Source organism: Zootoca vivipara, chromosome 3, assembly GCF_963506605.1.
Source record: "Zootoca vivipara chromosome 3, rZooViv1.1, whole genome shotgun sequence".
NCBI lineage: Eukaryota > Metazoa > Chordata > Lepidosauria > Squamata > Lacertidae > Zootoca > Zootoca vivipara.
Window position 1 is genome coordinate 56,188,373 of NC_083278.1, and position 15,388 is coordinate 56,203,760.

Consider the following 15,388-nt stretch of genomic DNA (forward strand, 5'->3'; position numbering starts at 1 on the left):
AAAAGGAAGGAGAATCTTCTTTAAAGTGTAAATGTCTTGTTTGCTAATGTATAATTGATGTTTTGAAAATGTTTTATGGACGGAACTCCACACATTGCAGTCTAATCTCCACTGAATTAGAATAAAAGCAGACAAAAGTGGTTACCCGGGGCTATTAAACAAAATGTTTTGTAATAAGTATATTTGGACCTGTTTTTGCCCTGAAACATTTTTCTCTTGTGAATTGCTTGTGTCAGCCTAGTCATTTATCCTCTTCATAGCATATCCACTAGAAGCGGAAAACATATAATATGGAATTCATGTTCGTTTAGTACATGGCACTGATTTACTTACACCTGTAGCTAGAGTGTCAAATGTAAAAAAAAAATAGTTTTCACATAAAATTTAAGAGAGGGAATTCCAAAGTCTTCAGCATGCTTCTGCATACCAGTTGCCAGAAACCAGAGGGAAACTCAGGTCCTCCTCACCTCAGGTTTCCCAGGTAAAGGACCCCTGGACGGTTAAGTCCAGTCAAAGGCGACTATGGGATTGCGGCGCTCATCTCGCTTCAGGCCAAGGGTGCTGGCTTTTGTCCACAGACAGCTTTCTGGGTCAGGGGGCCAGCATGACTAAACTGCTTCCACACGGAAACACCATTTACCTTCCCACCATACCTTACCTATTTATCCACTTGCACAGGCATGCTTTCGAACTGTTAGGTGGGCAGGAGCTGGGACAGAGCAACGGGTGTTCGCTCCATTGCGGGGATTCGAACTGCCGACCTTCCGATCGGCCCAAGAGGCTCAGTGGTTTAGATCACAGTGCCACCCAGGTCCCTAGTGAAAGCAGGATGGTGGGTTATTGGGCTGATCCAGCAGGGCTTGTCTTCTGTGCTTATGACATAAAAAGCTGAGTTTGCTTCACTCACCTAACCTATGATGATAGTATGCCCCCAAAAGCAGGTGTAGTATTGGGTCTGCAGTATTACTTACTTCAGCTTTAAACCAAAAAGGCAAGCACAGGAAGAAAGAGAAACATTGTTTTAGGATGCGTCTCCTGTGTTGGTCAAAGTGAATTCTGCCATTTACAAAACTAAGATACTGGCATGGTCCACCCGTCATACAGAATGTGACCTGCTTTCCTTAAGAGTGTGTGGGGAGGGCTCCATGATAAACTAATACAGCACAGTGAAGAAGAGATGATGGCAGTGTTTTGTTTTGCAGGAACACTGCGCTGCTGATGTGGAGCCAATTACATTGGAAGGCGGCAAGCAATTTGGCCTCTCAAGGAACAGTCATATTGCAGTTGCATTTGATGACACCAAAGTTAAGAATAAGTATGTTCCATTTTGAGATGATATGGTGGTGAAATTCATTGTGGTAGATAGAGTAGTGTGGGATGAGTAATGCTGGGAATGCTTTTAGGCAGGACAGCCACAATTGAAGGAGCTGTACAAGTTTCTCTTCATTTCATGCTGCACAAAATGACCATATGAAATGTTCTTCTTCTAAAATTCAGCTCAACAGATGCTACACTTAGCAAGAATTCCATGTTAGACTTGAAGCTCCTTTCCTAAATCAGTATAGCTCTTTAATATGTGTCTCATTCCTGAAAAAGCCCAGCAGAGCAAAAAAATAATAAAGCAAAAGTGCCAAGGAGACAGAATTAATTGGTCTATATTTAGTAAGTCACAGACAAGAACATTTCTGTTCTTCCTGGAAGTCACTAATTTCCTAGAATTATTTAAACTGCAATCATGGGCACTTAAAGTTGCAATCCTATAGACACTTAATCCTTTGGGACTAAGAATCATTAAAATCAACGGGAATTGTTTCTGGGGAGATATACATAGGATTACACTATTAAGAATCCTTTTTTACAGTAAATATTTTGAAATATGAATTTACACATTTACACATAAACTGATATTAAGAATATCAGTTTCAGTTTCAATTATGTATATAGAAGACAGCCTCAGAGCCTTCCATGAGATTTTTAAAATGTTCTTTGGATGCTAATTATTGTTTGAATTCATCTATTTTATGTTTTTCATATAAGGGTCTGGATCCAGACTTGCTTTTGGATGATGGAATGGCAAACCCCATTCTAATCAGAACTCGCACCTATCCAGTTCAGTAAACTGAAAACATGTTTGCTCTTAAGGTGATCTATTGGCCTTTTGTGGGCAGAGGGATAAGTTTTTATCCCTTATTTTTCTGCACCACATAAAGACAATATTACTTTAGCTCTAAATCAAGTCTAAGCAGTAAGTGAATGAATGCTGTATACATACACCTTGGAAAGTTCAGAAATAGGAAATGGGTATCTTGGTTTTGTTTGTCTTATAAATAATGTTGCCTTTAGCAATGTTAGTTTTATGACGAGGAGTGAAAGATAAAACAGATTAATGCTTCCTGACTTTGTGCTCTTTTTTCCAAATGCATAGACTTACCATTGAATTGGAAATCCGAACTCAGGCTGAAAATGGGTTGCTCTTCTATATGGCTCGGATCAATCATGCTGATTTTGCCACCGTTCAAATAAAGAATGGCTTTCCATACTTCAGTTATGACCTGGGCCATGGGAACACCAGCACAATGATTCCTGAGAAAATCAATGATGGCCAGTGGCACAAGGTATGAAGCAATGATGGTCAGCACCTATACAATTAGGTTATGTGTGGAACGGGGAGGGGGATCCCAAATGAGGAAGCACTGTGGAAGGAAGAGATTGGATCGAATCCTAGCTGTCTGTAAAAGGAATGACTTCTGACATTTTTGACCCATTGAAGGGATGGATCCCACTGGCAGAAGTGGATAGTATCCCCACACCTGTTCCAACCCTTCCTCTGGAGCAGATTCCTGGACGTTGCCTGGGACTATAGGGGAAGGTGGGATTGGCAGGAAGCTGTCACCAGTGGGAGCAAAGTCTGGATCCAAATCAAGCAAGGCAGAAAAACGAGACATGAATATTTTCATAGGGTTTATTCAAACATAAATGTCATGTGTATTGCAAACGTTGCTATTCACCAGAAGTCCTAGTTGTTAGCTTCTGGTTGGCTTCTGTTGAAAGCAGAATGCTCAGCCAGTTTCGCCCCTGTCTACCTGCTTGCTTGCTCACTTGGATTAATGTGCTTTCTAGAAGACCAAACAGTACTATTCCACACCATCACTAGTATTTCATGGAGCATAAGACTATCAATAGCTATTAGCCACTGCCAGAGGGAGGGTGCCTCTGAATACCACAAGTCAGGAGAATGTTGTCAAAAAAACGTTGTGGTTATTACGATTGCTTATGCAATGTCTTACGAATACATGCCATTTCCCAGTTTCATAAGTACTCCTTTTTTTTAAGTGAATGTCATTTCCCTAAGCACCTCAGTCCTCAGAATATAACAGTGCAATCCTAAGCGTGTTTGTCAAAAGCAGACACCAAAAGACCTTACTTCTGTGTAGGATTTCAGGGTGCAGAAATATAGTCACCTAAAAGCAAATCCCAGGGAATATAGTGGAGCTTATTTCTGAGTAAACATGCATATGATTGCACTGCACACAGTAGCGGACATTGTGGTGAGGCTCGCCACTCATCCGACCTACCATAAGTTGTGTAGAGGAAGACTGGCAAGGTGGCAATGGCAAGATTCCTTGGTCCAAACACACCACTTCAACCTCCCTGCTGCCTCCGCCACTCTCTTCTTGTAAGCTGCAGCTAAGAGAGCAAACAGCAGTCAAGTGGCACATCGCCACCACGCCATCTGCTACTGACAGCACGCAATACTATTAAGTGAAAGGAAGGTAACTTAGCATTCGTTCAAATATGAGGGATGTTGCATCACAAACCAAATCATATCCCTATTAACTCAAAAGTAAATTCCACTGTGTTCAATGGGTCTTGCTCTCAAGCAGTATGAATAGGATTGGAACCTTGGATATAGTGGTGGCAGCAGCAGCAGCAGCAGCGGTGTACTAAACTTCTATCTTTTTTCCAGATAAAAATATTCCGAACCAAGCAAGAAGGTGTCCTTTTAGTTGACGGTGCTACAAACAGGACCAGAAGCCCAAAGAAAGCTGACATTTTGGATGTAGTGGGGATGCTGTATGTTGGAGGATTGCCAGTTAATTATACAACTAAAAGAATTGGTCCCGTAAGTGAAGACAAATTTTTGTGTTTTTTTTTTAAATCCTCACGCATCGTATGTGTTCCGTGACATCACTGTCATGCACATGGTGTAGCCACACACAACAAAAGGGTGAGCATTTTGCTTCCGGTGTCCTTTAAGAGACTTGAGGTACACTCAGTACAAAAACTGCATCCTTAACCTCCCCTTTGAGGCTGAGTAACTTATTCCTTTCCAAGCAATACCCATCTGCAGGGGCTAGCAATGCTGGCATGCTAAACATCACTCAAGTGGTCCAAGCTGTTTCTCTGGTCCAAGGTGTTACCAGAGTGGCATCCATCCATCCATGAGGAAGCAGGTCTCAAGGTGTTCCAGTAATGCCGGAGCTGAGTCCTGTAGCAGATGTCGTTCTGGGGTTTTTCCTGTTATCAGTCTCTCACAACTACAAGAAACCTACCATTAAAATTATGGACTGGTCATTTCTTCGTTAGAGGGCAAATGGGCAAATTTAGCAGGGGATCAAATACTTTCCCCCCTCACTGTACTAACACCCTTTTCACCCTTACTCAGGTTGTCTATAGCATTGATGGATGCATGCGAAATTTCCAAATGACAGAATCTCCTGTTGACCTGGATAATCCTACCTCCAGCTACAATGTCGGAAAGTGCTTTGCCAATCCACAGAAAGGAACATACTTTTCAGGAACAGGGTTTGCCAAAACAGGTAATGTTATATGAGGTTTTGTTCCAAAATGGAGCACCAGGGGATTGTTACAATTCTTCTTCAGAAATCATGGTTGGGCCCTCCTAAGAAGACAGTTGCCAAGGGAGGTATGAATATATCGAAGCATAAAGGCTGAGAAGTGAAGAAACAAAATGAAAGAAATATAGATTTTTATGATGGCCCACAGGGATTGCTACCTGTGCAAGGCTTGTTGAAATGTACTTTGTTCAGCAGCAGTAATATCAGGTCTTGAGCAGGATTGCGGCTGCTATGATTACATTTTGTAAACGTTCTTTTAATGAATGAAATAATATCAAGAATGCAATTTAAAAGAACTTGTGCAGTTATAACTATAAACCCCACAATTCTAAAACATTGATATCTCTTTAAATAATCTTATTTTATTTTATCAAAGAGCATGACTTGGATTCTAACTTTCCTCCCTTGAGTGCAGCAGAATTCACATTCATGGAGCAAGGCTTCCCCTGCCCTCCCCTTCAGCTTCTGCACTCTCAAAATCACATTGAACTCTTATATGAACAGAAATGTTCCTATGGTGACAGGATTATTCAGGTGTTAAACTTCACCTCCAGAGGCATTAAAGACACACTGATACCAACAGATTGTCTCTCGAGACAGATGGATACCAACATTTCATGTCCTCATCCTTTATCTTCTACCTTGCTAGGGCAGTAGAGCCCACTGAAGCTATCAAGCCCAGGCTGAAAGCCAGTCTTCCATTGCTGGCAAATTAAACATTTGTTGAAGGAAAGGGCTTAGGAGTTCAGTGTACCTGTGCCCCCATGTATTTTCTGTTACTGTGGCAACAACATTATTACGAGTCTTTGTATGACGTGGAAAAATATTACTGGTGTTATTCCCAAGCCTCTGAACTTGACACAGCCTTTCTTCCTCACTTCTCAGTTGGAGCATATAAAGTAGGATTGGATTTGCAAGTGGAGTTTGAGTTCCGCACAACTCGGACAAATGGCGTCCTCTTGGGGATCAGCAGCCAAAAAATGGATGGGCTTGGCATTGAGTTGGTAGATGAAAATGTGAGTATGGCGCTATGAGAACTGTGTCAGACGATCTTTTGTTTTTCAACCACTTCATGTAAACCAGCGTTACCTAACCTGCTGACTTCTAGATTTTCTGGACTCCAACTCCTGTCAGCCCTAGCCAGCATGGAAAACAGGCATAGGCAGGAGTGATTGGGGAGGTGAGCCAGTGCTGCATACCTGGCTTCACAGTAGTGGAGTGCTGCAGCAGTGGGAAGGTGGGAGCACCAGATTGGCTCGACTGATGAGCTACATAACACCAATCTCTCCCCCCACACACACACACCTCATCCTGCTCTGCCCAGTAAACAGCAGCCCCCCCCCCCGTGCTGCTGGAAGGCCAGGTGCACAGCACCACCTCATTTGCTGCTGGTGGTCAAGGATATAAGAGGAGTTGTAGTCTAAAGCACCTGGAGCTCTACAAGATTTTTGTCTTTATACCAGTACCAGGGCTAGGCGATATCATCAATATACCATCCAAAACTGGTTTGAAGTCCATATCATGATAAGTTTCATAATTTTGCAAAAAATCACAATGTTTAGCTGAAAACCAGGTATCGCCAAGGGACTCCGTACTTCTTGTGAAGTGTAAAAAGGGTTTCATTTGGCATTTTGAGGTCGTTGCAGGCCAACTGAAGAAGCCCAATAGGGTCTTTACATATGGGTGTCACTCTGACTTGCAGGGCAGAGCCTGGCTGCTCTGTCCCACTTTCACATTTAGAATATCACTTTAGCACCTAACCAGGTTTGTAGGAATAGGTAACCAGATCCCTTATGATGAAATTTCTGTTTGCCTTTCCAAACCTCATCACGGTTCTTCTAAAGGAAATTCTGCATAGAAACTATTGTGTGCCACACATTCCAGTACAGCTAACAGAGAAACCTTTTGCAAGTTGCTAAAGTTCTTGCAAACGCTTGGATCATCAAATCCACCGCTGAAACAGTATTTTGCGTCTATTACCCATTTTAGTTTGGCAACAGTAAATTGACAAACATTATGCCCATAATTTTCAGCTTTCCTGCCAAGATGGGTTCTAAAGCTGCAAATTAATTTCAAGTGGATCTTTGAGTACAGCACAAATTCATCCATTTACATTGATTAAGTATTTAAACACTGTTTTAGCTGGAGAGGATAACCAAGCCACTACTGCCTTTAATGGGCTAGGATCTACACCATAAACATGACATATAACAGTCTCTGCTTTTATACCTTGTATATCAACTCATAGCTTTAAGGCAGATCCCATCTGACAGCATAGCAGCCAGCCTTGCAATTAGCAGATTACATTTTGTTTTGCTTTGTTTCTAGAGCTAATTGGTTTTCCTAATTGTTTCTGTAATTTGCTTGCCAGGTGATGTTCCATGTCGATAATGGCGCAGGTCGATTCTCTGCCATCTATGAACCTGCTGTTCCAGGTAGCTTGTGTAATGGAAAGTGGCACAGGATTATAGCACACAAGTTGAAGCACCGTTTAATTTTGACAGTAGATGGCCAGCATGTAGAAGGGATCAGTCCGAATGCAGCTTCCACTTCAGCAGAGACTAATGATCCTGTCTTCGTTGGAGGATATCCTGGTGAGTACACAAACTCAAGATCCAGTGATTGTCAAATAGGGTATGTGTTTCATCCCTGATGGATGACCTCTGCAAAGAGCAGGACAGGGAGAGAGTGAACTGGCTCCTGATCTCTCATCAGCTTTTGATACTGCATTCACCATAGTATCCTCCTGAACTGCCTCTGTGGAATGGGAAATGCAGACACTGTATCACAGTGGTTCTAATCCTACCTTCAAGGCAGAGTCCAGGACATAGCCTTGGGAGAGTGCCTTTCAGCCCCCTATACTATTTCCAGCGCTATGTAATACCTATAGGAAGCCGCTGGAAGCAGTCATTAGGACAGGCATCCCCAAACTTCGGCCCTCCAGATGTTTTGGACTACAATTCCCATCTCCCCCGACCACTGGTCCTCTTAGCTAGGGATCGTGGGAGTTGTAGGCCAAAACATCTGGAGGGCCGCAGTTTGGGGACGCCTGCATTAGGAGTTTCAGGGTGAGATGATATCAGTATGCTGATTACACTCAGCTCTATTTCTCCAGGACATCTGAACGTGGAGAGATTGTGCAGTCCCCTGGGCCATTGCTCGGATGCATTGGTGAAAAGGAAGCTGAGTTTGAATCTTGGCAAAAATAGAGGCACTGTGGATTAGTAGCTCAGTTGCCTACTCCGGGTGGAGTAGCATTATTACCTCCCACCCACCCCGGACTGAGCAGGTTCATAGTTTGGGGGTGCTTCTGGGTCCAGCTGTGTCACTGGAGACTCAGGAACTGCAAGTGCATTTTATCCACTGTGACTGGCTCAACAGCTACAGGCATTTGAGGGTCAGGAAAGCCTTCCCACAGCGGTTCATCCACTGCTACTGCAATGCATTCTATGGAGGGCTTCCGTGGCACTTGATCTTTTTTGGGTGCCTGCTAAAAAGATTCCTGTTTAGGCAAGCCTACCCAGATGCTTAGGAATTTGAGGTAATTTTAATCTGTTTTAGTGTTTTAACTTTTTGTATGTTTTAAAGTAAGGTTGTAAATATCTCTTGATTTTATTGTTTTACATTTTTATAAACCTATTGAGGGTGTTGTTGTTTTAAACAAACAAGCAGTCTATGCATATTAAGAAAAATAAATAACATAAAATTTGTGAAACTATCTTGTCTGGATCCCATGCTTCATGAGGTAAAGAAAAAAAATCTGAAAAACAACACATGCTAGTGAAATGGGTAGTCTAGCCACTTTCCAGTGAATCAAAACTAACCTAAACCACCAAATGTTTGGCAAACAAGACCAGTTGGGATAGGGAACCTGGCCCAAGCCAGCAGTCGCAAATCAGGACCAACATCTGGAGGGCTACAAGTTCCCCACCTGTATCTTAGGTTATAAATGAAATAAATAAATCAAAAAGCTCCAATTACCCTTCTTTATACTCTATTATTTCCCTTTTTGTCATCAATAGTGTTATGTACATTGGTGTCTCGCAAGACGAATTTAATTTGTTATAGGAGTCAATTTGTCCTACAAAAAATTCGTCTTGCGAGTCGCGGTTTCCCATAGGAATACATTGAAACTTAATCAATGTGTTCCTATGGGCTCCGGGGGACTGGTGGTGGTGGCGGCGCTTGTTCTCTTGGCTCAGGGAAGGCAGGCAGGCAGTTCCTATCGGCTCCGGGGCTGTTGCCGCCTGCCTTCCCCGAGCCAAGAGAGCAAGCGCCGGCTGTGTGCGAGGCGGCGGGGGGGGAGATTCTCCCCCCCCTTTCGCTGTCACGCCGCAGACACCCAGGAGCATCGGACGGGGCTTCGGAGAAGGCGCAGCGCCTTCTCTGATCCCCCGTCCGATGCCTTTCCCAGCTGGGGGGGGGGAACGGAGAGTAAAGATCCCTTCCTCTCCACTTCTCCCCCCTCCCCGCCTCCACAGAGCAGACATCGGACGGGGGATCGGAGAAGCGCTTCTCCGATCCCTTGTCGCCACCTGCCTTGTCAAGCCTCGGCAAGCAGCGCCCGCCGCGCTTTGGCTCCGTCCCCCCGGTGCTGCTTACCGGGGCTTGCCAAGGCAGGTGGCGACAAGCCCAGGGGGAACCAGTTGTAGCGCGGGAAGAAGGAAGATCAGCTGTCAGCTTCCCGCGCTACGTTCTGTGGCCCCGCTTCGCAAGACAAAGCGGCGGCCATAGAAAACCTCCTTGTCTTGCGGGTCCCTCGCGCAATGCAAAAGTCTTTCGTCTTGTGAGGTACCACTGTATTATGTGTTAAGTTTGACTGCAGTACTCATTCTGACCACCATGGCTGCAGTTCTCACTCAGGTCCACAACATGCAAATGAAGGATTGTGACTGCTGTTCACGGATTGGGTGACTAGGGGAAGTTTGTTACTGTTGCAAGTTACTGAGTACTATAAGCCAGCCAGCTAAGCTATTGTGCAGTCCAAATAAAGAGCTGGTTGTTTTAAGAGCTGTGTCTTCATCCGTCTTGCCCACGACTCAACAAATAGCCATATTGAAATATCTAGGCTCAGGCTTGGGTGATATTGCAGAGAAAGGGACTTGTAAAGTTGTGGGGCAGACACTGGGGTTGGGCAATGTCAGCTTTTCAACATCACAGTGTATCACCAGCCAATCATGATGATCTGACATGTTGAAACAGAGGGAGGACAAAGCTACATTCGCCCTGGTGCTTGGCTGAAATCACTGCCATTCCTGCTGGACGAACTGAACTGGTTTCACGCTGGTGCCTCGTAGGGCTCTGGGTCAATGCAGCTTTGTCCTCCCGCCAGGAGCAAGGGAGTCTCTCCGCCCCTGGAGGGAACAAGCTACGGAGAGTGGCTCCCTCAAAGTCCAGCCTGCCTGAGCAGATGCCCTGCATCTGACCACCCCAGGGGAAATATGCAGCCCACCATCTCAGGCAAAGGCAGCCAAGCACATGGAGCCTATTAAGCTTCATTCACATGGGCAGAGGAGGACAGAAATCCACCTGCCCTGTCCTTTGGCTCACGGGGGGGGGGGGCTGCCTCCCTCAACGCCGCTGCCTGCTCCTCAATGGAGGTATAACAGAGCCCCCATCTTTCACAAGGTGGAGGTAGGGTACGGTCTCTGCTAGACTTCTCCACTGAGGGGCAGGAAGCTGCGTGCCCCTCAATGGAGAAGTTTGAACGTGACGCTTGTTCCTCCCTCCATTGTATGATGGCCAGAGTGCGATGGTGGCTTCACCCAGGGGTATATTGCGAGTGAAACCACAGCCACTCCCGAGTCCCTCTGCCACCAGTGCCCAGCTGCAGCTTGTTTCTCCTTTGGTGCAGTGCGCGCTGGTGGCAAAGGGATTCAGCAGCAGTGGCGGTTTCACCTGCAATACCCCACTGGGTGAAGCAGCCATTGCACTCTGGCCCGCATACCAGTCCTGGGAGATGTATTAAAACATCACCCAAGCCTATACCTAACACCACAGAAGCTGGTGCTTATACACCCAGGAATCTTATCTAAATGCTGGCAAGTCAGCACATACCTGCACATGTGGTGGGAATGCCCCAAAGTTCAATCCTTCTGAGTATCAGTGCTGCAGAAAATTTCCAAAATAACAAAACGGGTAATAGATGCTACTCTAGAACTAGCCCTATTAAATATTTTCCAGGACAACCACACACACAAGACATGGAACTCATAAGTCACTTACTCACAGCAGCTAGAAATATTGTACCTAGACTTTGGAAGGGACCTATCAGGAGTGAACATAGACCACTGGTACCAAAATGTATGGGAAACCGCCTTACTAGAGAAGTTTACCAACAAACTTAAACTAGGCACAGGGACAAGCAAAGGAGGACACCTTCACCCTGGTATGGTTCCCCTTTATCACATCACATCACAGCACAACATACAAATCAATATGGCTAGCCTGACCCAACAACCTAACCCCCCCATGCAATCAATCAACCTCAGAATCCCCTAATCTCTCGTATTATCAATATAAATAAACAAATAAAGCACCTACCCATGTGATGCTGACATAAATCCCTACACTAACACTAGGCAACAGAACAACCCCTCCCCAGCATGGGCGTACCCAGGATCAAAACTAGGGGGGGCAAGGGGAGGGGCCAAGGCACGGAAGGGGAGGGGCCACGAAGTAGGCGGGAACGGCGAACTCGCGCTCCGCCGGGCTGTGCCCCTCCCTAGAAGCAGGGCTGGTGGGCGGAGGCGGAGCCCAGCCCAGCGGAGCGCGAGTTCAGCGTTCCCGCCCGCCGCACCGCGCTTTCTGGTTCCCCGCCGCGCTTGGCCTTGCCAGAGGGCGCGACGGGGAGCTGGAGGGAGGGCGCACCGCGGCGGGCGGGAACGGCGAACTCGCGCTCTGCCGGGCTGTGCCCCTCCCTAGAAGCAGGGCTGGTGGGCGGAGGCAGAGCCCAGCCCAGCGGAGCGCGAGTTCGGCGTTCCCGCCCACCACGCCGCGCTCCCTGGTTCCCCGCCGCGCTTGGCCTTGCCTGAGGGCGCGCCGGGGAGCTGGAGGGAGGGTGCGGCGCGGCGCGGCGGGAATGGCGAACTCGCGCTCCGCCGGGCTGTGCTCCGCCTCTGCCCACCAGCCCTGCTTCTAGAGTAGGGCAGCTGCCCTAACTTGCCCCGTGGTGGGTACGCCCTTGCTCCCCAGTATCTTTCCCCCAACCACAGTATGTCTATGACAAAAGTGTCTCCCAGTCCCACTAAATGTAAACAAACTGAAAAAGACCATGAATTGAAAGTGGAGACAATAGATGTGCTTTTCCCTGTTTATCTGTTACTTTTTTTAAAAAAAGGTTAGGACACCTTCAGTACCACAAGAACAACTGCAGTTTGTCTTTCGTAAGGTATGCATTATCAATTAAATATCTGGCATGTAGCCTAAGCCATCTCCCATCCTGGTCCCTTAGCAGAGGTATCTGCTGGATCAGAAATCCTTCCATGAGCATAAGGACTCAATTGGATTCCACCTTCAGCTCACATTGCTTTCTACTCATAAATGCTGCACAGAAAATGAAATATGAAGGAAATGTTTATTTTTAGAAGAGAGGTCTGAATAAGTACCTTCGTTTTTTCCCCTCTTTCTTCCTTCACAGATGGACTAAACCAGTTTGGCCTGACCACTAACATCCGTTTCAAAGGATGCATTAGATCCATGAAGCTCACCAAAGGAACTGCTAAACCTCTTGAGATTAACTTCAGCAAAGCCTTGGAGATAAAGGGAGTTCAGCCTCTATCTTGCCCTACAAATTAACAGGACATCATCCGACTCTGATATGAGCCTGACCACTTAAAACCAAAAAAGTGCCTCAGATTTTTAAAGAATCCTATATATACACATTACCTTCATAATAAAAAGGCTCTTTTGCAAATATTTTGACTTCAGCCTGTTATATAGTCAAAACGGTGCTATTTCAGGGTGTGCTTCTAAAACAAAACATTAGATGAAGAACATTTTCCCCTTGGAATGAATAAAGTTGCAAGCTATTCATGTTTGATGTGTCAGTCTTTTCCCTCAGTTTGAAGTGAAATCTTTTTAGTATTTTGAGGAATGGAATTGTATTAACACAGACCCACAGTCTTCAAGTACAAAATGGAGATATGGTTCAATTTGTATGGGCATGTTGAGATAAAGATAGCCTGTTTTATGTACCCCACCTTGTAGTGTTGGTTGCCAGTGGTAATGGGTAATGTAATTTCCCCTGGGGGTGTTTTCTCTGGGGATGACCATCTCTGGGACCTTTGGCCTCACTTCCACTTTTCCTTTCCACTCTGTGGCTGGAACAGGCCCAGCAGAACAATTTCACGAGCAAATACAGTGGTACCTCGGTTTAAGTACACAATTGGTTCTGGAAGTCTGTACTTAACCTGAAGCGTACTTAACCTGAAGCGAACTTCCCCATTGAAAGTAATGGAAAGTGGATTAATCTGTTCCAGATGGTCCGCGGAGTACTTAAACTGAAAGTACTCAAACCGAAGCGTACTTAAACCGAGGTATGACTGTAACTGGATCACTGGCTTCCTTCAAGGCATTTGTCATCCACATCAGGTTTTGGTGGGAGAAACAAAGACTTGATCGAAGGGCAGTGAGATTCACAGGCCTGATTAATTGGAATAGAGAAACCATTTTAATATTACTTGTGCTGTCATTACTTTTTGTACTTTGTTATAACAAGCAGTTTAAGTGTTTCTGGTCTCAAACCTGTAGTCTCATGGTCAGTATGTCCCTACAGGGAGATGCATGTGCCGTGCCAGCATCTGAAGCACATGCATGTCTCTGCAGAGGAAAGTGTGCTACCTTTCTGTATTTGGTTGTAAGTCGCTTTGTGTTGCCCTGGGCAAGATAAAGCAACTAAGAAGTTTAATAAATAATAGTAATTTCACAGGAAGTGGAGAAAGGGTATTGTGAAGAGGGTTTGGGCATCTTCTACATTACATATGGAGAAGCCCAATGTGTTAGTTTTGACAACCCCAGATCCAAACAAACAAGCCTAAATCCACCATCGCTGTGTCAGATTAATGAAAAAAAACTCAACAGTAAAGCTATCGGGACATTTTAGGAAAACAGTATTGTTTCCCTGCTTCTGAATGTTTTCCGTGCACTCGGCTAGTGTTTTCTATACTCTGTGTAATGCACTCTTTCCATGATATGCAGGACTCAAAAGTTTTCTTTGCATGTCTGGTAGGGAGGGAGTTATGGGAATGACACTGTTCACTGCCTAAGGAATTTGTGCAATGTTGCTACAAAGATCATGTTGAATTGAAATCCTAATATATCATTTGAACAGCTTTATAATGTTATGTGCTTTTTAAAAATATATAGCTGCTCTTTGGTGCCCATGGTGCTGTAAGACATTAACACATTCCACATTCCACACATGGCATACTCATTTTCCTTTGCCTAATTACTTTATAGCATTAGAAAAATCAGCAGGTGAACCAATGAGTGACATTTGCATAAGTCATTAAACACATCAAACATTGTATTCCATACATGCATATTTTAAATGGACAGTGGGAAAATACACAATGCAAAAGTTACAGAAAACTAGTATAGTCCCTTTGGAGCAGAACAGCAAAATAAAGTACAGTCATACCTCGGTTTAAGTATGCCTCGGTTTGAGTATTTTCAGTTTAAGTACTCCACGGACCTGTCTGGAACAGATTAATCCACTTTCCATTACTTTCAATGGGAAAGTTCGCTTCAGGTTAAGTACGCTTCAAGTTAAGTACGGTCTTCCGGAACCAATTACACTCATACCTCGAGTTAAGTACGCTTCAGGTTGAGTACTCCGCGGACCCGTCTGGAACAGATTAATCCACTTTCCATTACTTTCAATGGGAAAGTTCGCTTCAGGTTAAGTACAGACTTCCGGAACCAATTGTGTTTGTAAACCGAGGTACCACTGTACTGTAGATTAAAATGCCACCCACTTTCTTTGTACTAAACAGTCCCTCAACCCACCAGGCTTCCAGAAGAATCCTACTCTTGGGTAGCAACGCATTGCCTGCCTTCCAGGCTTATAATGCTTTTTCTTATGCCGAGTTTCACCTTAAACTAAAAACCTTCCAGATTGGCTACCTGCAGATACAGATTTTTCCTTGCCAATCACTGGCTCTGCCCAGTGGGCCACATGAAGCCTCTCAAAACAAGAAATATGCCAAACTGCTCATCTGCAATGAAAGTTTCACTACCCTGACAGCAAATAGCCTGGGGCTCAGCTAAGTTTCCAAGTTGTCCCTATAATCCCACAAACAGAAATACAAAAATGTGCATCCTCATACAAGTATAATATACATTCCCCGCCAGTAAAATATGCAAGATCCTGTACAAATAAGGACCATAGACTCAGTGTAGGACAGCAAAGTCCAAATCATTCACACATGTGTAGCCCAGCTCAATAGCGAACTATGTATGCAAACAACTTCTCCCTGCATGGTTTCCACCTCTGATCCAAGAGTAGAACATGCAGAAGTTTTAAATCC

At 44.9% G+C, this 15,388-nt stretch overlaps 1 protein-coding gene across 8 annotated transcripts in view; it reads left to right on the plus strand.

The window, feature by feature from the left end:
- Nucleotides 1-14,198, plus strand: part of LAMA2 (laminin subunit alpha 2) — a 377,555-nt gene extending 363,357 nt beyond the window's left edge. For all 8 annotated transcript variants that reach the window (XM_060272671.1, XM_035109029.2, XM_060272672.1 and 5 more), the window contains 7 exons: nt 1,203-1,315; nt 2,426-2,615; nt 3,968-4,123; nt 4,667-4,820; nt 5,745-5,875; nt 7,231-7,453; nt 12,499-14,198. In XM_060272671.1, coding sequence (XP_060128654.1) covers nt 1,203-1,315; nt 2,426-2,615; nt 3,968-4,123; nt 4,667-4,820; nt 5,745-5,875; nt 7,231-7,453; nt 12,499-12,656 — 1,125 coding nt within the window. In that variant the 3' untranslated portion in view covers nt 12,657-14,198. The remainder of the gene's footprint in view (nt 1-1,202; nt 1,316-2,425; nt 2,616-3,967; nt 4,124-4,666; nt 4,821-5,744; nt 5,876-7,230; nt 7,454-12,498) is intronic.
- Nucleotides 14,199-15,388: the final 1,190 nt, after the last annotated feature.